Here is a 27,118-nt window from a genome sequence, read left to right on the forward strand (position 1 = left end):
ATAGATTGGAACTCCAAAATAAGGTGGCACAAGCATAGAGCAGTCTGACTGTCAGCTGAGGTGTAAACCACACTGCAAAGCTCACCTTTACTGTCAATTCAATTCACCACTATCCTCCCACCATCTCCATCCTGGCCCCATCACTCTCCCCATCAATAAACAACAAGTGTTAACCTTCTGTTAGGGATCACCCTTATCTGATTAAAACTCCGACACCAAGGAAGGAATTGTAGGCTGTAAATCCCACATTCCCTCAGACAAAATGAAAGAGTTGTCTTTTGACTTATATAAATATTCGGGAAAGGTTTTCAGTGAGATTGTGAGGGAAAGTCAACTGACCCTCAGCAACCACTTGCATTTATATAGCATCTTTAACAAGCAAAAATCAAAAATATCCAAAGAGATTTCATAGAAACATAATCAGACTCTGCACTCTCAGGCCCCTTTTCAAGCTTTCTCCACTCATGCATAGCAACAAGCACTGGATTCCCACTGGGAACTGAAGAGGAGGACATGTTTAAACAATAAACAAATGATACAAAGGCTAATGAGAAGCCTTGAAAAGTTAATACAAACAGCCGAACCATGATTGAGATGGTATGGATTGTAGTTACAGACTTACATTCCTGAAAGGTGAGGGCTGGGAGCTGGTGTGCAGGATAAACGTATCCCCGTCTTTAACTAAAGCAGCAACTGGTTTCAAGTGGGAGATTACTAGTGCTCCTGGCCCTTGGATGGTCTCAAGGACAAGGTTGGTGGACTAATGCTTGGACTAGTTACTCTGATAAATGCCCATAACAGCAAGTAGCAGGAAGACCCAAGCTGCAGGTTTGAGACTCACATTGTGTGACCACCCCTCTTTAGTCATGGTCTTTGATTTTATGATTGGAAGCACTGGAATATCACCTTCAGTTTATTGCATTGAACCAAAAGCCTTCACACCACAGCCCGTGAAAGAACACAGATTCAATTCCTGCTGCACTTCATTCCACTTGGAGCTAGTGCACCCTCACAATAGAAAAAATTGCATGATTAACTGTTGTGATACAAACATGCTTCAATGGCCAATCGGGATGTTAGTCCTACACAGTGGGAGGGCTCCCACAACCATACAACACATGGGGAGTGAAGCGGGGTGGTGGTGGAGTTAGCACACACACTCACTGGATGCAAGCATCCCCCTGGAGCTGTTGGAGCTGTGACTCCCCAATCACTACCTGTCTTGAATTTGAACTCTGCACCCTTTGACAGTGGTGGGAATGCAAGTTGTTAATTAGAACTGACATACTGACAGATAATACATTTGAATTATATATGTATTACAGATATGGATAGAGATCAATATTGGCAACAGGTGGACAGGTAGGCAGACCACAAGACAGGCAAATAGACATTGAATATCATAGTTACTTCCAGTCAATAGATCAGAAACGAGCGTGTAGAAGCCATCCTGAATCAAATGGTCCAACATGTCCAACCAAGTGTTTACATTCAGCACAAGTCTCTTCCCAAATTATATCACTTAACCCTAAATATAACTTTCTATTCATTTTCACCATCATGGATTTATCTAGCTTATTTCCTATGGTAACAAGTTGTGCACTGACCACCCTGTGGATAAAGGGGTTTCCCACTGCGTTTTCTGATCAGATTTATTATGTGTTGTATTAATCGAACCCTTTCATAACTTTAAAGACTTCTACAATGTTAGCTTTCCTTTACTAAAGACCAACGCCGCCTCCCCCCCCGCCCGTCCCGTCCCAACCCCGTCAGTCTCCTCCGATTGTGTAACCTCAGTTCTGGGATCATCCTTGTAAACCAAAGCTTCCGTATCATTTTCGTAACGTGGAGAGCAGAACAGTGAGGTGTGCTCCAAGGTTGCACAGAAATTTAACATTGCTTTGTGCTCAGCAATCTCGTCCCTGTAGAAATAAACCCCAGCACTTTGTTTATTTATGGGCAGACGCCGCTAATTTTAGTTTTAGGTAATGATGTATAGTGACAATGGCTAGCTATACAGATAGTTAAGGAAGATAGTGACGCACAGATAGGCACACACAATGATACAGGTCTCCTTTCACAGCTAACAAAAAATCAAAATCTTGGGTCGATTCTTCCTCACCGCTATTCTGCATTTTTTTTTAAAAAAAACAAACACAAATTTCCTTTCCATCCACCAGAGAGTCCTGTGCAAAATCTGGTTCACAGACTCGGCTGCAGATATCAAAGTGAGCCGGAGAGCGGCGGGGTTGGAGACAAGTGCAGCGGCTGAACAATGAGACGTTTGTTGGGGGGCGGTGGTGCTTTAAAAGAGGCTTCACAAGACTGTCAGCGCTAAGAATAGCGAGCCAATGGGCTAGCTGCTGCACACAGCCCGGATCCCCAAGCTGCCAACACACGGCACAGGCAAGTGGAGCTGTACTCCAGAGGCACTGCTGGGCCAACACTTCACCCTTGATACAGCCACAGCAGCAACAGAGAGCAAAGTGGACATCCCACACTCTGCCTCGCTCTCCCCCCAGGATGATGCGCTGAACTTTTAGAACTCTCTTTTTGTTTGCAAAGAGTAGGGGAGAGAGAGAGAAAAAAAACTTTCCCCTTTCTTTTTGATTCGGGAGAGAGTTTGGGGAGTCAAGTCGTGTCGTCCAGCCTGGTTTTAGCTGCGCTATGGAACTGAGTCCGAAGCGGCTCAAGTGGCTCCTGCCCCTGTGCTTGTTACTCGCTCGCTTCAGTGGGGTCCACCTGAGGAGCCCAAGTTGCCATGAAGTGCGGACCGCTTTCCAACTGCGACAGATCGGACCACTGAACCTGGTGCCGGACTTTCCCGGGAGAGGTTAGTTCAGAGAGAAAAGTGCAATCTCAGAAAACCATTGCAATTACCCGGCTTCTCAAACCGCTACAAATACAGCAAGCTTTGATTTCTCTTTACATTTCAGCAATTGTCATGTTCTGTTTGCATTCAAGGGTTTGCAAAACGTTTTTTTAAATATTCGGTTGCAAACGATTTATTTTGGTTATAATCTCTGATATTCCCTAGGTGTCAACTTCCAGTCTGTTCCTGTTACACCGCTGGGGTGGCTTGTCTGGTGAGAAAGGGTTAACTGGGACAGTCACCTATTAAATGCTGGCACTGTCCACCAGACACTTATAAGCGCCTTTTTAAAGAAATGACTAACTGTGATCACTGCCTGTCACCCTTTCTGGACACCTGGAGGGAGAGGAGGAGGAAGGAGATAGGAGAGGGAGAGAGGGGGAGGAGGAGAAGAGGGATGCTGTGAGTAGAATTTGGATAGGATGAGGAGGAGGCAGGAGAGAGTGGGATGAAGGTGAGAGAAAAGGCAATAGAAGTGGGGAGGGAAGGATAGGAATGAGGGAGGGGAAAGGAGGGAAGAAGTGGGGGAAGTTGCAGTGAGTAGGGGGGAGGGGAGGGGAAGATAGGGGAGGAATAAGGATGTGAAAGAAGGGAGGATAGAGAGGGGAAAAGAGAGAAAGGGAGGGGGAAAGAAAGGAAGGGAGGGATGATGCAAGGAGAAGTTGGGGAGGATGAGGGGAGAGTGGGAAGAGGGTGGAAGGAAAGTTAAGGAGGAACAACGAGGTGGATTGAGGGGAAGGGTGAGGGGAGAGATGTGGAAGGGAGGAGATGGAGGATAAAGGGGAAGATGGAAGAAAGAATGATGAAGGAAAACATGGTGAATGGGGGGGAAGGAAGAGAAGGTGAGGAGGAAATAAGGGGGGGCTGGTCGGAGGGGAACAGAGATTGGGATTAAGGAAGAATATGTAGGGAAGAAGAGGGAGACTTAAAGGGGAGGGAGTGAAAGAGTAAGCAACAAAGTGTCAGTCGTTATTTTGAATGTAGCCTAGAATGAAGCCGAACATTTAGAAATGATCACCATCGCTGTTATTCATGTTTATCATTGGTTTCTGCCTTTCTAAACTCAGTCTGTAAGTTAAAGCCAAGTCAATTCACACGACCATTCCCATTATATTGCTTAATTCACATTGTTGGTGATTTCATGTTTCTCTCAGTGAGTTTGCAAGGCCAAAAGATGTGTGCTCTGTTAGGTACAGGTAGGTACACGGGGTCAAAGGGGAAGGTCTGAACTTTACCAACCTGTGAGTGGCAGACCTCACCCCCACACCACCCACATGTTGGCACACATTTTAACTCTACTGTTCAGTGTGGCTGAAGAGTGGAATGATTTCTAACTCCTTTGTAACCTCTTCTTCTCTGCTGACTACTATTGCCTGGGTGTATTGATGCTGACACCATGCCCCAGCGGCCATTCCTTAGATGACAAATGTTCACAAGCTATTCTATGGGTAAAAAGTTTACTATTGCAAGAAAGGTTGAATAGGTTCGGACTATACCACTGGAGTTCAGAATAATCAGAGGTGATCTTATTGAAACATAAAAGCTGCAGGAGGGAGTTGATAGGTTGGAATAGCAGGAGGCTGTTTCCTCTTGTGGGAAAGACTAGGACAAGTGGACATGGTTTAAGAATAAGACATTTCCCTTTTAAGATGGCAATGAGGAGAATTTTTCTCTCTCTCAGGCTTGTTAGTGTGTGGAATTCTCTTCCCTTGAAAGCAGTGGAGACTGGGTCATTGAATTTATCCAAGGCGGAATTCGATAGATTCCTGATCAGCATGGGAGTCAAGGGTTATGGGTCAAGAGTCAAGGGGGGGAGGTGTGGAGAAGACAGGAAAGTGGAGTGGAAAGCACAGCTAGACCAGCCATGATCTTATTGAATGGTGGAGCAGGCTCAAAGGACCAAATGACCCACTCCTAAGTCCTATGTTCTTCTGTTTCTATTCGGCCATGGGGTGCTGAACAGCTGAGATATATTGTCATTATTAGCGGCAGCACACTTCCTAACAGGGGGCGCCAGATATCTGTTGGGACCCTTCCCTGAGTCCTATCCCCTCTGCACTCTCTCTCTTTCCCCGAAGTCAAAGCAATGATAATGCTTGAGATTAGTTAACTCAGTACAGACTGAAGCTGGAGCCTGGCGCTTTCCTATCCTGCACTAACCCAGGGGTCAGAGTAGGGGTCTCGGAGCTTTGAAGATGTCAAGTTTCGTACAAATATTTTGCTGCAGCACTATTTTTGCAGGGAGTTAAGCATTTGGTCTTATCTGGATCTGCCAGCACATACGCTTTCGACTCCGTTTACGACTGACAACCTTTGCCCATCCCTGACCTGCACTGGGGTAACCTAGTCCATGTCACGGGAAACCTGACCCGGTCTACAATGTCCCTCAGATATTACAATGAATTGCAGAAGCAGACAGCACCATTTAGACCATTGTGCCTGTGTGGGCTCTTCGAAAAAAATTAACAATTAACCAGCCCCTTTCAGGCTCTGCTTTCAATCACAAAAAAAAATCACCATGTAAAACTCAGTTAGATCCAAGAATCCCTGCAGTGCAGAATGAGGCCATTCAGCCCATCAACTCTGGATTGAGTCTGCAAAAGAGCAGCTAACGCAGTTACACCTTCCCCACCCTATTCCTGTAATTCTGTGCATTTGCCATGGGTAATCCACCTAACCAGCACATTTGTTCTTGTTATCTTAAATCTGCATTAACTGCTAGTGGGGACAGTTTCACCTTATTTACTGTCAAAACCCTTCATAACTTTGAAAACCTCATGTTACATCTGTCAAGAATTGAAGGTTGTGAGACTGTTCAACCGTAGGAGTGTTACTGGTTGGAATCGGGATTCAGGAACCCTCATAAACAGAGAGAGCAAAGTTCACATGCCACTTGGAGTAGTCCGATCCCATAGAGCTGGAATCTTGGATATGATCCCAGATGTCATTCTTTATTGTTTCTATCTGTTTTTATTGATAATTTGGTTTCCAGGATGTAGCTGGAGTGATTGTTGGGTCACAGTGTGTGGAGTAGGAGTCAGAAAAAAGACAGAACAAGCTTACCATGTTCTTGTTGTAGGATTGGATTTGATTTGATTTATTACTGTCACATGTATTAGTATACAGTGAAAAGTAATGTTTCTTGCATGCTGTACAGACAAAGCATACCGTTCATAGAAGGAAACGAGAGAATGCAGAATGTTGTGTTAGGGTGTGGAAAAAGATCAGCTTAATGCAAGGTAGGTCTAATGTAGGACATTACCCAGGCAGGCATACTGCAGTGCGAGAGTGAGGACAGGACATAACTATGATTCAACTATGAGTCAAATAATCTGCAGATATTCAGGAGTTTTCTGGGTCTCAATTGTTGGAAAAAGAAGGGGCCCCATTGATTTACCACTTTGGGAAATTGAGCACCTGGCACAGCATTTGGGACCATAGAATTATTTCAGTGCAGAAGGAGGCCATTTGACCCATTGAGTTTGCGCAGGGTCTCAAAGAAAATCCCATTCAGGCCTTCCTCTCCCCCCTAGCCACCTAAGCTACACATCTTTGGTAGTAAGGAGCCAGCAAACTACCACGTCCAATATGGGAAAGATATATGTGAGGCTCTGCAAGGCTGTTGGCGCTAAGAAGTTGGTGCCTTCAGCAGGCAAGCAGAGAAACGTCTTATTAATGTGTGGCTGCTGAGCTCAGGGCACAAGCTACAGTAAAATCCTTGTAAAACTTTACTGATTTTCTCTTTAAACAAAGATTTGCATTTATGTAGCGCTATTCACATTCTCGGGGTAACCTAAAGCTCTTAATAGCCAGTGAACTTTTTGTGTCACTAGTGTAATGGAGGAGGTACAGCACCTGATTTGTGCGCTGCAAGATCCCAGAAACAGGAACGTGACAATAACCAGAAAATCTGTTTGTGATGTTGGCTGGAGGATAAATATTGGCTATGATAATAATTCTTGGCATGTTTTAGTCCACCTGTGAGGGAAAATTGACCTCAGCTTAATGTCTCATAAGAACAAAGAAAATTACAGCACAGGAATCATAAGAACAAAGAAAATTACAGCACAGGAACAGGCCCTTCGGCCTCCAACCCTGCATCGATCATACTGCCTGTTTGACCTAAAACTCCCTACCCTTCCAGAGATCATATCCCTCCATTCCCATCCTATTCATGTATTTATCCAGACACCCCTTAAAAGTCACTACCGTATCTGCTTCCACTACCTCCCCCGGCAGCGAGTTCCAGGTACCCATCATCCTCTGAGTAAAAATATCTCCTTTAAACCTTGGCCCTCACACTTGAAACCTATGCCCCCTAGTAATTCACTCTTCCACCCTGGGGAAAAGCCTCTGACTATCCACTCAGTCTATGCCCCTCAATCTTGTAGATTTCTATCAGGTCACCCCTCAATCTCCATCGGATCCAGTGAGAACAAACCAAGTTTTTTCACCCTCTCATCATAGCTAATGCCCTCTAAACCAGGCAACATCCTGGTAAATCTTTTCTGTACCCTCTCCAAAGCCTCCACATCCTTCTGGTAGTGTGGCAACCAGAATTGAACACTATATTCCAAGTGCGGCCTAACTAAGGTTCTATAAAACTGCAACATGACTTGCCAATTTTTAAACTCACTGCCCCGGCTGATGAAGGCAAGCATGTTGTATGCCTTCTTAACTACCTTCTCCACCTGCATTGCCACTTTCAGTGACCTGTGTATCTGTACACCCAGATCCCTTTGCCTATCAATACTACTAAGGGCTCTGCCATTTACTGTATATTTCCTATCTGTATTAGACTTTCTGAAATGCATTACCTCACATTTGTCCGGATTAAACTCTGCCCAAGTCCCCAACTGATCTGTATCCTGCTGCATCCTCACATGGTCCTCATCACTATCCGTAAATCCACCAACTTTTGTGTCGCCCGCAAACTTACTAATCAATCCAGTTACATTTTCCTCCAAATCATTTACATGTATTACAAACAGCAAAGGTCCCAGCACTGATTCCTGAGGAACACCACTTTTCACAGCCCTCCATTCAGAAACGCACCCTTCCACTACTACCCTCTGTCTTCTTTGACCAAGCCAGTTTGGTATCCACCTTGCCAGCTCACCTCTGATCCCACGCGACTTCACCTTCTGCACCAGCCTTCCATGAGGGATCTTGTCAAAAGCCTTACTGAAGTCCATGTAGACAACATCCATTGCCCCACACTCGTCAATCACCTTTGTCACTTCCTCGAAAAACTCGATCATGTGAGACACGACCTCTCCTTCACAAAACCATGTATACTGAATACCCTTATGCTGCTCTATTGCTGGTTGTTGTTGTTGGTATTTGGGAGCAAAATAATTTCCTTATGTTAAAATGGAATCATGAAAAATAGCCAAATATCTGGTGTGGGAATTGAATCCACAAGCTAGGGGATTTTCACAGTAACTTCATTGCAGAGTTATTGTAAGTCTACTTATGACAGTAATAAATAAACTTAAAAGAAAACTGATTCAGGTGCAGATGTATTATCAAATGAGTTAAGGTTAGAAGTGGAATTATGGCATTTAGGGTAAGACTCCTTGCAGATTGCAGTTTTACTCTTGTTGGTTTCTGTCCACAACAACACAGCTGCATCAAGGATTATCTGTGATCCATGAAAGATTACAGCACCCTCAATAAGCTTTTGGAAAGTCTTGAAGAGTTTAGCGTGAAATATGAGGCTGGAGACAAAACCCATTGATAGAATTCCAGGTCTGTGACCTGTGTTTTGGCAATCGCAGTCCTTAATTCTGTTTACAATAAGGGCATTTAGTTAAAATAGTGACTTAGAAAATCATTCTGAAATTGCCTGGGACTTCTGGGATTGATTTCCGTGATTTGGTTCAATTTATTTTAGCATGGCTTTAGGGCTTTGTTGGCAATTATGATTATCTTCCAGGCAGAATTTCTCCAGAAACTCCCGACTCAAATTCTGCCAAGTTGGCAATTGCCACAGGTTTTTAGTACAGATCTCATGTCTGCTTGGGATTTGAAGCCTTGTCAGGCACTGTCTATGCTGTTGAGTGAAGTTTCTTTGGGCCACTATGTGGCTGCAGTACAGAGCCTTGTCATACTACAGCTGCCATGGTGTAAAGGCTTGTTGGGCACTGTATTTATGTTAGGGTTACACCTCAACACCATATTCTCCAAACAACTGTCATCTCATTGTGAGGCCAGTCCATTGGTGTCATGTGAGCTTTCTAAATCTGCTGACGTACTCGAGTGCAGTATATATTGGGCAAATAATTTCTTGGCAAGTGAATTAATTGAAAGTCGTATATCCTCAAGAATTTGTTTTTACAGGACTCTTCCTGTTGTTCGGCAAATTATCTGCCCTATTTTGATTATTTGCCCTGAAGAGTTTTAATTTCCTACCTGCTTGGATAACACTGACCCAGGTGTAATACTAAACTGTTCAGGCCTAATGGGGTGAGGTTCCTCGGTTATTGTGTGCAATGGTATCATTGATAAAAGGTTTTCCTCTTCTCGGGAATTGTAAAGAAACACGTGATTCCAATTTGGCAAGTGTTACTGACCTTCTAATTTTTAGTGTGTGAAGCTGCTATCACTTTTGACAGAGGAAGGTCGTCTCCACAGAATAACCCTCCTGTAGTAATCTCGCCGGAGCCTGTCTTCCATCACCAACACTCTTACACCATGGATAAAGCTTCTGCAGCTACAATTCACAAGTCAAAGCCCTGAGACCTACAGTACACAATCCAACACAGCTGCTTTTAAGCTCCCGCAGCTCCTTTCCTACTGGGTGAGCCATTGCTCGTTCGGTAGAGGAAGGTTGAGAGGAGAGTTGGCTACAGTGGGGCGCGTGGAGACTACGTTGTCATTATTCACAGCAGTGGTCCACAACCTCAAGTCAGGAAGGAGGGCCAAATAGACTGTGCTGACCAGGTCCATGCTGGCTTTCTGTCTGGTGCTCACTTCAGGCAGACAGAATGGGTCACATGCACCCAGTGTTTTGTGATGTTGTAGCAGAGGAGAAGAGGAACTGGCAGAGGATGGCCCAGAGCCCAGTGCAGCAATGGTGTGTTGTGGCCTACACATCTTTGTGCAACAAAGGGAAGAGGAATTGGTGACAAGGAAAATGGAGAAGATGGATTCATTCTCAGAGAGGATGATGACTGGGAAGAATTAGAAATCAGAGGTGATGCATGCAGCACCAGTGACAGATGTTACAGTGATGGAGTGATATGCCAGACAGGTGCATGATGCCTATATGGAATCCTGATTTCAGCCAGAGTGATCCTTCAGGATCTCTTGATTTTCATCTCAGTATGTATCGCTGTGGAAGTTTCATTATATCTGGCACATCCCTCCAGACCAACCTGACAGGGCTGTAACCTCTGACACCTCAAAGAGAAAACGCTGCAGGCCCTTGGGATGTACATGACCCCATGTAAGTCTCACATACATCTAACTTGAAGGTGGTCACACATGACTCAGTCACACATACTCCAATCCTGAGAAGACTTTGCCAAGAAGTTGATATTTTTGCCTGCAAAATATGGATGGCGTCTTGCTGAAACAAAGGTTTCTGAGTGGTGACAGGGGAGTAAAATGTGCTGGCAATTGTCAGTGAGCGTTCTCTCCTCTAACCAAGTAAAGGCTGCCAAACATCAAAACTCAAGAAGCTCAGATTTGCCACTACTTGTCAATATAGTAACATTGGAGGCTCTCCAAAGGAGATTCATCAGGCTAATTCCTGGGATGAGGCTAAATAGAGAGGCTAAATAGTCTGGCTCTGTATTCCTTGGAGTTTAGAAGAGTGAGGGCTGACCTTATTCAAACATGTAAGATCTTGAGGGGACTTGACAGGGTAGATGGTGAGATGTTTTCACTAGTGGGAGAGTCTCGAATAAGGAAACACAGCTACAAGATAAAAAGCCATTCATTAAAAATTAAGGTGTGTAGAAATTCCTTCTTGCACAGGGTAGCAAATCTCTGCTCCAAAGGGTATTGGAAGCTGGATAATTAGTATTATCCAGTGAAAGTAGATAAATATTCAATTGATTGAGAAATATAGGGCAATGGGGAAATGGCACAGAGTAGAAGTTGAGGCCAGCATAGATCAGCTATGATTATATTGAATGGTAGGGCAGGATTGAAGGGCTTGGTGCCCAACTTCTAGTTCCATTTCTTGTGTTCTTGTTTGTTTGTCCCTGCTAAGTCATGTGTCCCATTTCTGAATGGGGTAACAATAGGTGATTGGGATCAGCAGGTAGGCAGGGGATGGCAGCAGCCCCAGGGAACAAAATGTAGCAGAAGGGTGGGAGAAGTCTAAAGTCAAAACCCATGTCTAAGACATTTGTAATGACACTGCTGCCTGTCCAGGTTCCATTTAGGTAAGACAGCCAAATCATCAACCTTGTTAGCTAGCTGCAGGACCAATAACTTGCTGTCTGCCTTCGGTGTACAATTAGCCTGACCCCTTGACTCTGCATTGGCAAGCCGCTGTAGGATTGTGCATGGCCAGCCATTATGGCTCTGAGCAAAGTTGCCTGCCCTCCAGGTCCTGCCATTGGTTTTGCGCTGCTGCTGTAGGATTCCTCTCAGCATATCAAGAATAGGTTTATAATGGAGTGCATTCTGAGGAGCATGGTGAGAGATAGAACTATTTCTTTGTGTTGTCACATTTATTTAGACCCTGCATTTTTAAAATCATTTTGAGTGTTCTACTTTGAAGTTGTTCTCTTCAGTCCACAATCTGTCAGCTCCCTTCCTTGCTGTTAGTAAACAAGCTATTCCATGAATTACAACCACATTGTTCTGGCCTTTCAGTGTTTGAAGCAAGAATATTATTCATTTTGTTCATACTTGCATATGCAGTGGGTGGGAAGGTGACAGATGTTTTCTGTCCAGTGCAGCTTTGAAACCAGCTGTTCGGGGTACTGTGCAGTCATGGCCTTGGAAGAAACATTCGCTTCACGGCTTGACAGAATGTTCACCAGCCTGTAAGCCCTTCCCTTACGTTACATTATTCCCAAGGGTAGAGTGTGAAAATGTGATTTTAAAAAAACCAACCTATCAGTGTGCAAAAACAGGACATTCTGTCAGCCTTGTTCACACCAGGTTGTCAATGGTTTAGTAGAAGCTGTCAAATGTAAGATGTCAGTGGGAGTCCAGCATTTAGTGATGCATCACTTCTTCTTGATGCTGCAGTAGAGGAGAAGAGGAACTAGTGTTAATAGAGTTTGATTCCTGACAGTATGGTGCCAGTTGGTGTTTGGGCAAAATTTTAAAAGTTAGACAGAAGATGGGCAGTGGTGGGGACACTTGCGATGTGGATTATGATTATGTGGGTTCTCAAGGTACTCCTCTCTATTCAGTGGGGGGGGTGGGGGCAGTGTGCAATAGGTTTGCATTGATTCTTTAGTTGGGTCACACAAAGTAGAATCATAATCTTTACTTGTATTTATTCATGAGATATGGGGATTGCTGTATAGGCTAGCATGTTTTTTCCATCCCTAATTGCCCTTGAGAAGACACTGGTGAGCCACCTTTTCAAAATGCTGCAGTTGAAGTTTACATATTCACAGAGATGTGAAGAAATTAGTTCCAGGATCTTGAAGGGATGCTGATATAGTTCCAGATCAGGATGGTGTGTGACTCTGAAGGGGGGCTTCCAGATGGTGGTGTTCCAATGCATCTGCTGCCTTTGTCCTAAGCGGCAGAGGCTGTGGATTTGGAAGGTGCTATCGAAGGTGGATTGGCAAGTTGCTGCAGTGCATCTTATACATGGTTCACACTGCTGTCACTGTGCATCAGTGGTGGAAGGAGTGAACGTCTAAGGTGGTAAATGGGTTGCCAATCAAACAGGCTGCTTTGTCCTGGATGGTGTCAGGCTTCTTGAGTGTTGTTGGCGATGCACTCATCCAGGTGGAAACCATTCCAACACACTCCGGACTTGTGGCTTGTAGATGGGGAAGAGTGAGGAGATGAGTTACTCAATTCGAAAACAAGAAAGCAGCTCTATAGATAGCTGAAGGCTAACATCCAGCACAAAACCCATGTCCGAAAGGACAGGTGAGAAAGCACAGGAGATGCAGCAGTTAGCAGACAACCGTGATGTGCAAGGATTTTTTAGCATAGCCAGCCATAGAGCTGCTTTCTTGCTTTCGAGCTGGGTTGTTGTTTCCGGTTCAGATTAAGATTAAAAAGGTCAACATATGGCTTCATACCTTATGCAGGAGAGAAAATTTTGTGTTCATAGAAACATAGAAAATAGGGCCAACCCAAGTGCACTGCTTCCATCAAATGAGGAGGGGTAGGCTGGCTCCCTTCTTTTCCCATTCCACATTTGAGTGCAACAGGATTTGTTTGAGGATATGGCTGTCAATTCAATGCATGTTTAGCTGTTTATGTGCTGATACTGTGCTGTTAAAGATACACAGACAGGTTTCTTATGAGGGAAGGGAAAAGTATTTATTATACTCATTATAAATAAATGTGATACATACACACACCTAAGTTACAAAGCGAGAGGATAGTTTAAGCAGTTTCAAAAATCTAATTAAATTCAGTGGTATACAAATCTTGTAGATTGATGGCTAGATGGTTTTAGGCTGGGATCAATGGTGCTTCAGGATTCAATGTTGAGCCGGTTTAAAGATGTTGATTTATCTGTTCACCTGGAGGCAGTGGCCAATGACTCGATTCTTAAAACATTGCAGCATGTGGATGGTCAAACTACAAGCGGGGCTCAAATTTGCAGGTTGGATGGAGAGAGAGAGAGAGAGAGAGAGAAAGAGTGTATTCACTCAGAGTTCTGCTTGTTTGTTGTCTCCTTCTGCTATGTGGCTTGGTGAAAAGCTGTTATTTAAAAACAAAAGACAGAGTTAGTTGTTTCATTGCTTGATCTTCTCTCTCCAACTAAATAGTTACCCAAACTTGGTTACAGCGAGTTGATTCCACATCCATGATTTGACATGATTAAGGCATGGTTGGATGAGTTCCCGCAGTCCAAAGTGACTGTGGGGATTCTTCCAAAAAATTCTAAGTTCCCAGTGTGTGGGAAAATAGGGCTAAATCCCACTGGTTTTTACAGCATGATTTCTAGAATGAATATTTGGCACTCTGTGCATCACAGAGTGCTCTAGTGGGATTCCATCTGAAAATCTGAGGGTGGGGCCTATTCCTGCAGTATCGTGTTGAGTGGATCACTGTGCAAGCGCTGATATGTTAGCACAGAGATTGGCGCACGCGCAGTGGCTCCCCATTGCCGGCCTCCGGATTGTTGATCAGCCCGATCGCTGGCCAGCCTTGCAACACCCCCCTCGCTGGCCTTCCGACCCTCCACCCCGATTGCTTGCCTCTCAAACTTCCCTGGGCCAATCTCCCTAGCCCCCTCCCCACAATGGACAGTCCCGATCCTCCCCCCCCCCCCCACAATCCTGTTGACCAGTCCCATCCAACAACCCCCCCCAACCCAATGACCAGCCCCAATCACCCTCAGCCCCTCCCATTCACAATGATCCCAATTTCAGAGTGGCAGCAGGTCCTCCCACCCCCCCCCCCCCCCCCACCGATCAACTCCTAATAGGCCCCACCCCTTTGGCACTGTCCAATGCCTGGTGGACAGTGCCAGTTTGCCCTTTGTACAGTGCCAGGATGTCAGGCTGGTGCTACTAGGTTGGCATTGCCCAAGACGCACCCCACCATTACTCCTAATAAACAGACATAATAAGAATTTAAAGAAACTAAGGGAGTAATGCATATCAAAAAATAAATGGGGAAATGAAGAACAAGGATAAGGTTAAATGTCCTATTAAACCAGAGATTCATAAGAGTTATAGTGGTTTACAGGATGGAAACAGACTCAACTGCTCAACTTGTCTGTGCTGTCCCTTTTTTTTAACCACTAAGCTGGTCCCAATTATCCCTGTTTGGCCCATATCCCTCTGTACCCATCTTACCCATGTAACTGTCTAAATGGTTTTTAAAAGGCAAAATTGTACCTCTGGCAGCTTGTTTCAGATACCACCCTCTGTGTGGAAAAGTTGTCCCTCTGGACCCTTTTGTATCTTTTCCCTCTCACCTTAAACCTATGCTCTCTAGTTTTAGACCCTCCTATATTTGGGAAAAGGTATTGACTATCTAGCTGATCTACGCCCCTCGTTATTTTATAAACCTCTATAAGGTCACCCCTCAGCTTCCTTCGCTCTAGAGAAAAAAAGTCCCAGTCTATCCAGTCTCTCCATATAACTCAAACCATCAAGTTCCGATCGCATTCTGGTAAATCTTTTCTGCACTCTTTCTAGTTTAATAATATCCTTTCTGTATTACTAGGCTGATACCGGAGTTGAGGGGGTTGAGCTATGAGGAGAGGCTGAATAAACTAGGCTTGTACTCGTTAGAGTTTAGAAGAATGATGGGAGATCTCATTGAGATGTATAAGATGATGAATGGGATGGATAGGATAGAGGTGGAGAGACTCTTCCCGCTCAGAGAAGACAGTAGGACTAGGGGGCACAGCCTCAAGATAAAGGGGGGGGCGGTTTAGAACGAAGTTGAGGAGGAACTTCTTCACTCAAAAGGTGGTGAATCTCTGGAATTCTCTGCCCGTTGAAGTGGTGGAGGCTGCCTCGCTAAATATTTTTAAGACGCGGGTTGATGGGTTTTTGATAAGCGAGGGGATTAAGGGTTATGGGGAGAGGGCGGGAATGTGGAACTGAGCCACGACAGATCAGCCATGATCTTATTGAATGGCGGGGCAGGCTTGAAGGGCTAGATGGCCTACTCCTGCTCCTATTTCTTATGTTCTTATGTTAATAGGATGGCGAGAACCATACTCAGTATTCCAATTGTGGCCTTACCAAGTCTTATACTATTTCAATAAGACGTCCCAACTCCTGTATCGACTGTTCTGACTGATGAAACCAAGCATGCGGAATGCTTTCTTCACCACTGTGTTCACTTGTGACTCCACTTTCAAGGAGCTATGAACCTGTACCCCTAGATCTCTTTGTTCTGTAACTCTCTCCAGTGCCCTACCATTAACTGTGTAAGTCCTGCCCGACTTCGATCTACCAAAATGCATCACCTCGCATTTATCTAAATTAAACTCCATCTGCCACTTGTCTGCCCACTGGCCCAATTGATCAAGATCCTGTTTCAATCGTACATAATCTTCTTCACTGTTCACTATGCCACCAATCTTGGTGTTACCTGCAAACTTATGAACCATGCCTCCTAAATTCTCATCCAAATTATTAATATAAATGACAAATAAAAGTGGACCCATCACCGATCCCTGAGGCACACTGCTGGTCACAGGCTTCCAGTTTGAAAAACAAAACAACCCTCAATGACTGTCTTCTGTCATCAAGACAATTTTGTATCCAATTGGTTACCTCACCCTGGAGCCTGGAATTAAGAGGGATTGATATGAATGCACAAAATATTTAAAGCAAAATTGGTAGAAGCATTCATAATTATGGAAGATGCAATATCATAATAGAGAGAAAGCTTATTTTTGGCTAATGAGATCTTAATGTGGGAACGTGACATAGGAACATAAGAAATAGGAGCAGGAGTAGGCCATCTAGCCCTTCGAGCCTGCCCCACCATTCAATAAGATCATGGCTGATCTGAAGTGGATCAGTTCCACTTTCCCGCTTTCTCTCCATAACCCTTAATTCCCCCGTCTATCGAAAACCTATCTATCCGTGACTTAAATATATTTAGCAAGGTAGCCTCCACCACTTCAACGGGCAGAGAATTCCAGAGATCCACCACCCTTTGAGTGAAGAAGTGATGACAGCAAAAGGCCATTCAGCCCAGCTGGTCCCAGTTGATGTTTGCACCCTACATGAGCTTCTGCCATCTTATTTCATCTCACTTTTCATCTCACCCTATAAATGTATGCTTTTCTGTTCCTTTCCCTCTCATTTATTTACCTAGTTTCTGTTTAAGTGTGTAATTTGAGGTGAAATTAATGGGTGCTCAGAAATATAGGGGTTAAGCCAGGAGAGTTTAACACGGATTTGTTACAGCAAGACTTAATTAAATGTTTGCATTTTTTTGTGAAGTCATAACTTACATAGGCAGAGAGATTGCAATCGATATAATGTAAATTGATTTTTAGAACGTTTCAATGTGTTGTATCACAAGAGGCTCGTTAGAAAAGTTCAAATGATCAGTATAAAGAGATACAGTAATGTGAATGGAAAGTCATTTTACAGACAACAAATAAAGAATCAGGATAATGCTGAGCCATTTTTGTTCTTTGTTTCATATTTGACTTGGACTTTGGTAGAGGGAACGCAATCTTGAAAGTTGGTGGTCCAGTAAGGGTAAGAGGCATGATAAAACAATGAGACTATGAAAGACTTGAGGAGGGCATGGACTGGTTAGTGGAATGAGCAGACAAGTGGCTGATTCATTTTAATGTTTGAAAGTGTGAGAAAATGGTATAGAAGAATGCTTTCAATGGAAACCTGACAAAGGATCTCCCATGAAATAAACTGGGAAAGTGAAGTGTTCAAATGTGTAATTTTTTGAATGTGGGCAGACAGTTAGAGAGATCCACCAAAAACCTAGAGTACTTTGGGTTTTATGACTGGGGGCTCAGAAATAAGAGTAAATAAGAAATTATACATTTGTTCCAGAAATTGTTTGGACCACTATTGGAATATCACTTGCAATCCTGGACCTCATATAATGAAACCAACATTCCAACAAAGGGATGGATGGATTCACCAGGGTGAGAACGGACATAGGAAACTTTAATTCTGAGGAGAGAAATGAGTGAATACACTTCTGATAGAGTAATAAAGGTTAAGACAACATTTAGCGGAGCCAAAGTCTAAGAGTATGAAAGACTTGTTAGAGTGAATAGAGAAACTATTTACACCCATTAGCAATGTTGTGGGGGTGGCAGGGGGGAGGTGGGTGGGGGCGGGCAGTTCATGAATATAAAATTGGCACTGAGAGTAAGGGAGACGTTAGGAGAAAAATCGTACATGGGAAGTTGTTGGAGAGTGGAATGCTTTTCGATGGGGAATGGACCATTACATCTTTTAATGGAAACAATATATGAAGCTAAGGAAGAAACTGGACACTGGGAAGAGGAAGGGATACTTGGATCAGTTTTGGATTGCACTAGTTGGCCCTTTGCTGTGCCATAAACTCCTATTCTTCTAAACCTAACCTGTTGTTCAATTTCCCTCCCAACGGAGAGTAGTGAATATTTGAAATACACTAGAGGACAAAAGATTCTGATAGTTGCAATTACATCTATCATCCCTTTGACTCCTACAAATGGAACTGAATAGGGTAACCAGTTGGGTTTAGAGTATAAAGACATAATTCTGAGATTGTATGTCTGGGAATTAGAATTGGCGAGAAAGAACAGTGTTGGCAACAGGCCAGGCTTGAGAAATTAAAGGCCGATTTTCCAAATGGGTGCCACTGGCATTGAAGTAGCCTTGTGATTACAGTTAAGTTACAAGACGGATATATCCTGTCCAGTGATTTTTGACAACCCATCCAGTCTGAATTGGTTTTGTCTTGGTTTGTTCAGCTGACGCTGTTCCTGTAGTGCTTTGTCTTGGAGTGATCAGAACATGGAGTGTTCCATCACTAATGGCTCTCCAGCAGTTCATTTGATGAATGCATCATCCATTGTAAAATGGGGCAGTTCAGACTGCCACTATCACCAGCTGCTAGACTGGTTGCTGAGAAAAAAAGTGTAGCAGACCAGTGAGTAATGCACACAGCTTTTAGACTCTTGTAAAACGTTTAATTTTGTAATAAATACTTGAGATGCTTTTTGGTGCATGCTGGCATTTGCTGAATGTTTGTGGAAAGTATAATGACTATGGGATTGGATGGCCATTAGGGTGGGGGTGGGGTGGGGAATGGGTCGGGCTTGGTGTGAGAAACTCATTTAATTTGAAGACCAAGGTTACTTAATTGCACAATTCTCTTAATTGGCTCTTCAGTCTCTTGTGTCCATGTTAGGAGGTACTGTGGCAGCCTGTCACGTACAAATCAAAACTGACTGCCAGACAACCCTATTGAAAGTAATAGGAATGAATTCCTGCTGTTAATAGGAATAAGATAAATGGAGACGGGCTGAAGCAGTCGCTAGTACAGTAGAATAGGCTTTCAGCAATGCCTGCAGCTGTTGCTGTTTAAATGGCTTTCTGGTAGCCAATTACTCATTGCTGTTCAGAACCCTTCATGGTCTGAATCCTTCCTATCTCTGTAACCTCCTTCCAGTCCCACAGTTCTCCAATAACTGCTTTCCACCAATTCCTGGTCTCTTAGGTGCCTGATTTCCTTTCTCCACCGTTAATGGCTTCAGATGAGCTCTGGAACTTTCTCCCTAAACCTTTCCTCCTCTCCACCTCTCTCTTTTCCTTTCAGATGATTAGTAAAATCCATCTCTTTGAACAAGCTGTTTGTCACGTGGCCTAATATTTCATTGTGTGACTTTGGTGCCAAATTCACTTTGATATTCCTCCTTAGGAAGTGAAACACCTTGGGATGTTTTATCAAGTTTAAAAGACCTATTGAATGTAAATTCTATGTGGGCATATGACTTCAAGAAGCATAAAGGAGAACATGCCCCTGTCTACATCAATGCGACGAAGTAGAATGGGTTGAGAGCTTAAAGTTTTTAGGTTTCCAGATCACCAACAACCTGTTCTGGTCTCTCCATGCTAGCACTATAGTTAAGAAAGCCCACCAATGTCTCTACTTTCTCAGAAAACTAAGGAAATTTGGCATATCAGCTACAACTCTCCCCAACATCTACAGATGCATCATAGAAAGCATTCTTTCTGGTTGTATCACTGCTTGGTATGGCACCTGCTCTGCCCAAGACCACAAGAAATTACAAAAGGTCATGAATGTAGCCCAATCCATCACGCAAATCAGTCTCCCATCCATTGACTCCGTCTAGATTTCCCACAGCCTCGGCAATGCAGCCAGCATAATTAAAGACTCCACACACCCTGGACATTCTCTCTTTCACCGTCTTCCGTCGGTAAAAAGATACAAAAGACTGAGGTCATGTACCAACTGATTCAAGAACAGCTTCTTCCCTGCTGCTATCAGACTTTTGAATGGACCGACCTTGCAGTAAGTTGATCTTTCTCTACACCCTAGCTATGACTGTAACACTATGTTCTGCACTCTCTCGTTTCCTTCTTTATGAGCGGTATGCTTTGTCCGTATAGTGCGCAAGAAACAATACCTTCCACTGTATGTTAATACATGTGACAATAATAAATCAAATCAAATCATATCCTTTGGTTCAGTGTGATTTTAGTTTGTACTCACCCTGTGCCTGGCTACGGTGTCACAAGTGCCATCAACCATACTTGTTTCAGTGATCTTGGGTGATCCTGGATGCTCGGTGGTGACAAGCCATCGGGGTGTAGTGGGCACCTTAGGTGGAGTAGGTGTCAACCTGCCTACTTTAACCAGCATGACACTTCTGTTCTGTCCTTCCTCTGATTTTGTACCAAGAGGCAGTCCTTGCTTTCAAATGCATTTTCATCAACATTCGTTTTGTTTTATGGCTTATATCAGTGTCAGGACAGTTTGGGAGGTCATGACCCTCCCCTATCATTTTGAGATTAACCAATATAGCTGTATTGGGCCAATTTCATTTTATTTCATTCATGTCAGTCTTTGGTAGAAAGTCTGTGCAGTTTGCAACTACAGAATAAGTTTGTTGGAAATCCTCTGGTCCAATATAGTCCCTTTCCTACTAAGTCAACAGCTGGGTTCAATGCACGTCATTGGCCAAACTGCCTCCACCACTGTCAGCTATAAATGTATCAAATTAATGAGCACTTATTCTTTGTAATTCATCCGTTTATTGAACGACATCTAAAAAGGGGTCAAACTGATAAAATGGTCAATCAATAACTACACTTTCAAGTACAGCAAAGTGATTCCCTTTAATCCAACGATCAAGAGATTATTGCTTCCTAGTGTTGTGTAGTTAGTAACCAGTAACAGCTACAGAAAGGCCTACTGATCAATATAAGTACAATTCTGTTATGCATCTGTTCTCGGATAGTTAGTTGGGTTTGAAGTTAAATAAATTTCAGTGATATGTTCATTAACAGTCTACACCCTAAATCAGTAAAACACAGGAAAGACTGAAAGCACATTGGAAGGAAGCATTCACGTTAACAGCCTTAATGCAGATCATATTTAGACCCAGACTCCGTTGCTTGCTGAGGTAGAGAATTCCACAAACTAATCACCCTTGGAGAGAAAAAAATTTGCTCATCTCCATCTTGAAAGGGAAACCTCTCATTCTCCAACTGTCCCTCTCCTCCCTAGTTCTAGTCTTCCCCAGAAGAGGAAAACAGCCTCTGGGTATCCAACCTGGGTTTCATCAGAATGTTTTATGTTTCAATAAGATCACATCTCATTCTGCTAAACTCCATTGGGTATAGGCCCAAACTTAAGATAAGCCCTTCATCTCATGAATGAGTCGGACGAGCCTTTCCGGACTGCTTCTAACACAATTATATCTTTTCTTTTCAAATAAGGAAAGCAGATTTGTACACAGTGTTCGAGATGTGGTCTCACCAAGGGCCTTTATGACTCACTAGTATGTGGTCAGAAGCTCAACCTCAAGTATAGCAACAGAGTTATGAACAGACTGGTTTACACTGTTAACTGGTAGGGGATGGAGTTAGTTGGTAGGAAGTAGAGTTTGCAGCATGGTCTGAAAACGATGGCTGCAGTCTTCACAAAACTTAATTTAAGGAAATTATGCTTACCTGGTACTGGATGTCATTGGATAAACAGTCTGACAATCAACAAGCGCGGAGCCAAGCGAGGTGATGCTGAGGTAGAACTTGGTGTTGTCAGTGTAAATGTGAAAAGTAACACCGTGCTTTCAGGTGATGTTGCTGAGGGGCAGCACCTAGATGAGTAAATGGAGGGGGTGTGGTTACAGAGATCGATCCTTGGGGGCCATCAGAGGCAACGGTGCAGGAGTGGGAAGAGAAGCCATTGCAAGGAATACTATGGTTATGATTAGCTAAGGATGGAAATAAGCAGATGCAGCCCCCATACAGCTCACGGGTAATACTGAAGCACTGGAGGAAGATGGTGTATTGAGACACATTGGACCTGTGAAAAGTGTGCCCAGATTTGATAGGTAGGAACACATTCCAGAATTTTGGAGAGAAAAGGAAAGTTGGAGGTCGGTAGTTTGTTAAGATCAAAGATTTTCTTTAGAGGAGCAGCAGATAGTGCCAGAGAGAGGGACAACACTTGAAGAAAGAGAACTATTAATAATATCGGTGAACATAGGGAGCAGGAGGGGAAGTGAGTCGTCAATAGTTTAATTGGAAAAGAAATGTGGAAGTAGGGGCTGGGTCACACGGTTTCATTAAAGGGAAGTCGTGTCTGACAAATTTACTGGAGTTCTATGAGGATGTGTCTAGGGCAGTGGATAGAGGAGAGCCGGTGGATGTGGTCTTTCTGGATTTTCAGAAGGCGTTTGACAAGGTACCTCACAAGAGGTTATTGCAGAAGGTCAGGGGACATGGAGTTGGGGGTAGGGTGTTAGTGTGGATAGAGGATTGGTTGTCAAATAGGAGGCAGAGAGTGGGGGTCAATGGGTGCTATTCGGATTGGCGGTTGGTGACTAGTGGGGTGCCCCAGGGGTCGGTGCTGGGGCCTCAGCTATTTACCATTTATATAGATGATCTGGAGGAGGGAACCGAGTGTAGGGTGTCGAAATTTGCTGATGACACCAAGATTGGGGGAAAGGCAAATTGTGCGGAGGGTGTGGAGAGTCTGCAGAAGGATCTAGATAGGCTGGGCGAATGGGCCAGGAAATGGCAAATGGAATTTAATGTTGGCAAGTGTGAGGTGGTCCACTTTGGTAGGAAGAATGGTAGGAAGGACTGTTACTTACGTGGCGAAAAACTGCAGCAGGCGACGGTACAGAGGGACCTCGGGGTCCTTGTGCATGAGTCGCAAAAACCCAGCTTGCAGGTGCAGCAGGTGGTCAGGAAGGCGAATGGGATGCTGGCCTTCATAGCGAGGGGGATTGAATATAAAAGTAGGGAGGTCTTGCTGCAGCTGTATAGGGCATTGGTGAGGCCGCAGCTGGAGTACTGTGTGCAGTTTTGGGCGCCGCACCTGCGCAAGGATATTTTGGCCTTGGAGGGAGTGCAGAGGAGGTTTACTAGGCTGATACCGGAGTTGAGGGGGTTGAGCTATGAGGAGAGGCTGAATAAACTAGGCTTGTACTCGTTAGAGTTTAGAAGAATGAGGGGAGATCTCATTGAGACGTATAAGATGATGAATGGGATGGATAGGATAGAGGTGGAGAGACTCTTCCCGCTCAAAAAAGACAGTAGGACTAGGGGGCACAGCCTCAAGATAAAGGGGAGGCGGTTTAGAACGGAGTTGAGGAGGAACTTCTTCACTCAAAGGGTGGTGAATCTCTGGAATTCTCTGCCCGTTGAAGTGGTGGAGGCTGCCTCGCTAAATATTTTTAAGAAGCTGGTTGATGGGCTCTTGATAAGAGAGGGGATTAAGGGTTATGGGGAGAGGGCGGGAGAGTGGAACTGAGCCACGACAGATCAGCCATGATCTTATTGAATGGCGGGGCAGGCTCGAAGGGCTAGATGGCCTACTCCTGCTCCTATTTCTTATGTTCTTATGTTCTTATGGACAAGATGAGCTCAGAGAGGGCATGAGGGGAGATGGGAGAGAAACTTGAGAAAGATGTGAGTTCAGGGCTAGGGCAGGGGGATGCTTTGAGGAAGTTTGACCCAGTGGACTACTGGTAGGGAGGCGAGGCAGAGGCAACTGATTGGATAATCTCAACTTTAATGACATACAAGTCAATGATGTCTTTGCACTTATTATTGGAGATGAGGGAGGTGGGGAAGGGGAGAAGATGGTTTGTATCTTCTCCCCTTCCCTACCTTAAGGTAGTACGGATGAAGCTGTGCCAGACTGAGAGAGTAATGGTTTTACTGGGGGCTAGAGCATCAAATATTGAAATGAGGATGCAGTTGTGCAAATCAGCTTTCTGTAAAAATGTGATGAATGAAGAGACAAAGGCTGGAGAGTTGGGGTTTTGAAAGTGAAATTGTAATTCAGTTGGGTGATGGTCTTTTTTCCATGGCTGGATAAAGACTTGGTAGGGTTTGGGAGTGGAAGGTGGAATGTGAGTGGTGAATGATACAAGGAAGTGATCAGAGCTGATCTTATCTGTGATTGATACAGTGGGACTGGCAAGAGAGTGTGAGGTGGCAAAGTCAGAGGGATGGCAGTGGATATACGTTGGGGAGTTTATTTGAAGGGAGAAATTTAGGGAGGAAGAGGGGGCAGTGAACTCAGAAGGGAATGGGTACAAAGAGTTGAGATGGAGAATGAAAGGTTGAGAAGTTGTTTGGAGTTGAGAATATGAAGGAGGAAAATAGTGAAATATCTTACTGAGACTTTGTATTATTACACTTGAGAGGGCAGTAGAGAATGATAATTTAGAATGAAAAGTGAGAGGAATGGAAAAGAGAGACGGTAAAAGGAGAGAAAGTACCAGGGAATTAGGAGGTCAGGTCAAAGTGTGATTTGATGATGAGTGCCACAGCAGCACTGCTACTGTCCTGATGAGGAAAGTGGATGATATAGCATGTACAGTTGTGTGGTGAGAATGGGCCAATGATCAGTTATGATGTTGTCCCTTTCTATCCCTTGGGGGTGATCTTACTGGTTTGTCATGCTGGTAAGATTGTGAGAGAGATGTAGAACTGGGGTTGTGCCCAGTTTTTTACCTCTAGTGATATTGTTAGGCTGGTGTAATCAGCCTTGCAACTGGGGGGTAGGACGGAATTGGGGAAGTGGGGGTTTGATGTTTGTTGGGGGGGGATGGTAACGATCTTCCAGTCACTGGGAGATCAGCTCGCATGCACAATAGCAGCCTGTAGCAGTCTGCAGCAAGCTTCCTGGCCCTATCCACTCCCCTTTTTTGGCAAGAATTGCACTTTGTGGGTGGAATTGTCCAGCTAGTTTGGAGAGTTCCGGATGCGTTTTTTGGGTGAGTTTTCAGACCTAATCTTATGAATCTGTCTCTAAAAAGATAGGCTAGTCAGTTTCTAGCCAGAGAGGCCGTGAGTGGGGCTTTACTCACCAGACAGCCTGTGGAGGGAGGTATTGCGCATGGGCAGACCTCTGATGCTGCATTAACAGTAGCAGGGACCTGATAGACAAAGAGAGAGCTGTCAGGCCCCTGCTACTGCAGCCAGCCTCAACTAGCTCCTCCTCCCACCCCCACCACACATAGTAAGATGCAGCCCCTGCCGCCATTCCACTGTCCAGACCAATCGCGGCCCCACCACCCAGTTCAATCACCATTCCACTGCCCCCCCCCGTCCCTCCCCCACCAATCGCAGGCCTCCCCCCTCACTCACTGATTGCATGCAAAGTGGCAGCAGGCCCTGCCTCTGGATCGCTCCCATTGGCCCTGCTCTCGGCACTGCCCAGTGGACATTGATCAGGTGCCCAGAGGGCATTGCCCAGGTTCCAGGCTGGCATTGCTCAGGTGCTAGGGTGGCACTACCAGTCCAGCACTGCCAATGGGGCAAACACTCTTTGCACTTGACTTCCCTGGGGAAGGGCCTCAGTGGCCTCCGGCTCCACTGGCAAGGCCAACACAACTGTTCCCTGTTCCTTGCCTGTCTGTGTGCTAGGCTCACTAAACAGTGAAAATGAGCACGTACATAAATTTCAATAAATTAATCAGTGTCTCACATATTTCTGGTGAGAAGCTGATGTGCTGGAAATCCGGGTATTGTCAAATTGTGACATGCGTGAAAACCTGTGCCAATCATGCTAGCCATTTTATGCTTGATTTTATGACATTTTCCAGCTGCAAAATGGGCCCAAAAATCTGCTTGAGATTTGATTTTTTTTCTCTGGCTGAAAAAAATGGGCCTGAAATTCTTCTGTTTTCACATTCGTTCGGCACTTAGAATTATTTTGATAAGATGCCCCCTTGACTTCAAATAAACTAGCTTGCCGACAGTCAATATCTGGATTTCGACATGAATCATAGGCATCAGTCTAAATATCAAGTGCTGGCTGAACTATGGTTAAGTGAATGGTGATGCTTTGGAAAGGAGTGGAGAAAACTCATCCAGATGGCATTTACTGATTCATTGGCTTAACGTTAAACTAACTGACCTTTGAAGAATACAGTTACCTAGATATGACCTGCATTAAGGGCTCTTGACTCGATCGCTTCCTTCCAATGTGTTTTCAGTCTTTGCTATTTGTTTTACTGATTTCGGGTGTAACCTGTTTGTTCGTGAACACGCCACTGAAACTTATTTAACTTCAAACACAAATGTTTTATTTTCAATAGCTGGTTACTTATTTAACCGGAGCAATGTGAAGCCCCGACTTCCGCGCGCAACCAGTAACTCACTTGTCACTTAGCCAGCAAATTGTGGATTCAAATCCCACACTCCAGCACAGATTCTGACACTCCAGTGTAATACTGAGGAGGCAACTCAAGCAGGGTGGCCCCATTGACTGGCTTCCAAGAGATCAGGCACTTTTTTTGTCAAGCTCTACGCTGTCTCTTTCCCAGGATGCTCCTCTAAGAGTGACTCTGTACTCTGCTTCCGATGATGGAGCCAGGGGCTGTATGTCAGACTTGGAGTTTGGGCTGAAATGGAGCTTTGTTCGTCCAAAGCTGTGACAGGCTGGAATCCAAATAGGTACAGGCCACGGGTTCATGGTGAAAATGGAGCTCAGGGCTATGCGGGGAAATCACACACTCCAATGAAGATAAACAATTATGATTCCTGGCCATAAAGTTGTGTGTTAGGAAGCAGACCAGCTGAAAAATGAGCTTTCATTATCAAACCAGAGCAATAGCTACCGTAGACCAAATTTGTGAATTGGGACTTGTGTCCAGGAAATTCTGACTGCGGTGCGTGTGTGCTACAAACTGAACCAAGGATGACATCAATTGTGTCATTAATGTAACTGGCAGACTTGTATTTAAATGTGGTTTGCTCCATGATACAGAGATTTTCATCCTGATTTTTTCTGAGTCGGATTTAGGGGCCCTGTTGGCAGTTTTGGATCCATCCACTCGGTTGGCTGCACACATGGAGATTGTACAGACACTCAAAATGAATAATGCCTCCATTCGTGAGCCTTGCAGCTAGATCCAGCTGGGATGGGTTA

At 44.4% G+C, this 27,118-nt stretch overlaps 1 protein-coding gene across 4 annotated transcripts in view; it reads left to right on the plus strand.

The window, feature by feature from the left end:
• Positions 1–2,415: 2,415 nt before the first annotated feature.
• gpc5b (glypican 5b) overlaps positions 2,416–27,118 on the plus strand; it is a 530,906-nt gene continuing 506,203 nt past the window's right edge. For 3 of the 4 annotated variants that reach the window (XM_080185279.1, XM_080185280.1, XM_080185284.1), the window contains exon 1: positions 2,417–2,833. In XM_080185279.1, coding sequence (XP_080041405.1) covers positions 2,668–2,833 — 166 coding nt within the window. In that variant the 5' untranslated portion in view covers positions 2,417–2,667. Of the gene's footprint in view, positions 2,834–27,118 lie in introns of all 4 variants that reach the window. The other variant, XM_080185282.1, reaches the window with a different exon arrangement.

This window comes from Carcharhinus amblyrhynchos, chromosome 3 (assembly GCF_965287045.1).
Source record: "Carcharhinus amblyrhynchos chromosome 3, sCarAmb.v2.hapA, whole genome shotgun sequence".
Classification (NCBI taxonomy): Eukaryota; Metazoa; Chordata; class Chondrichthyes; order Carcharhiniformes; family Carcharhinidae; genus Carcharhinus; species Carcharhinus amblyrhynchos.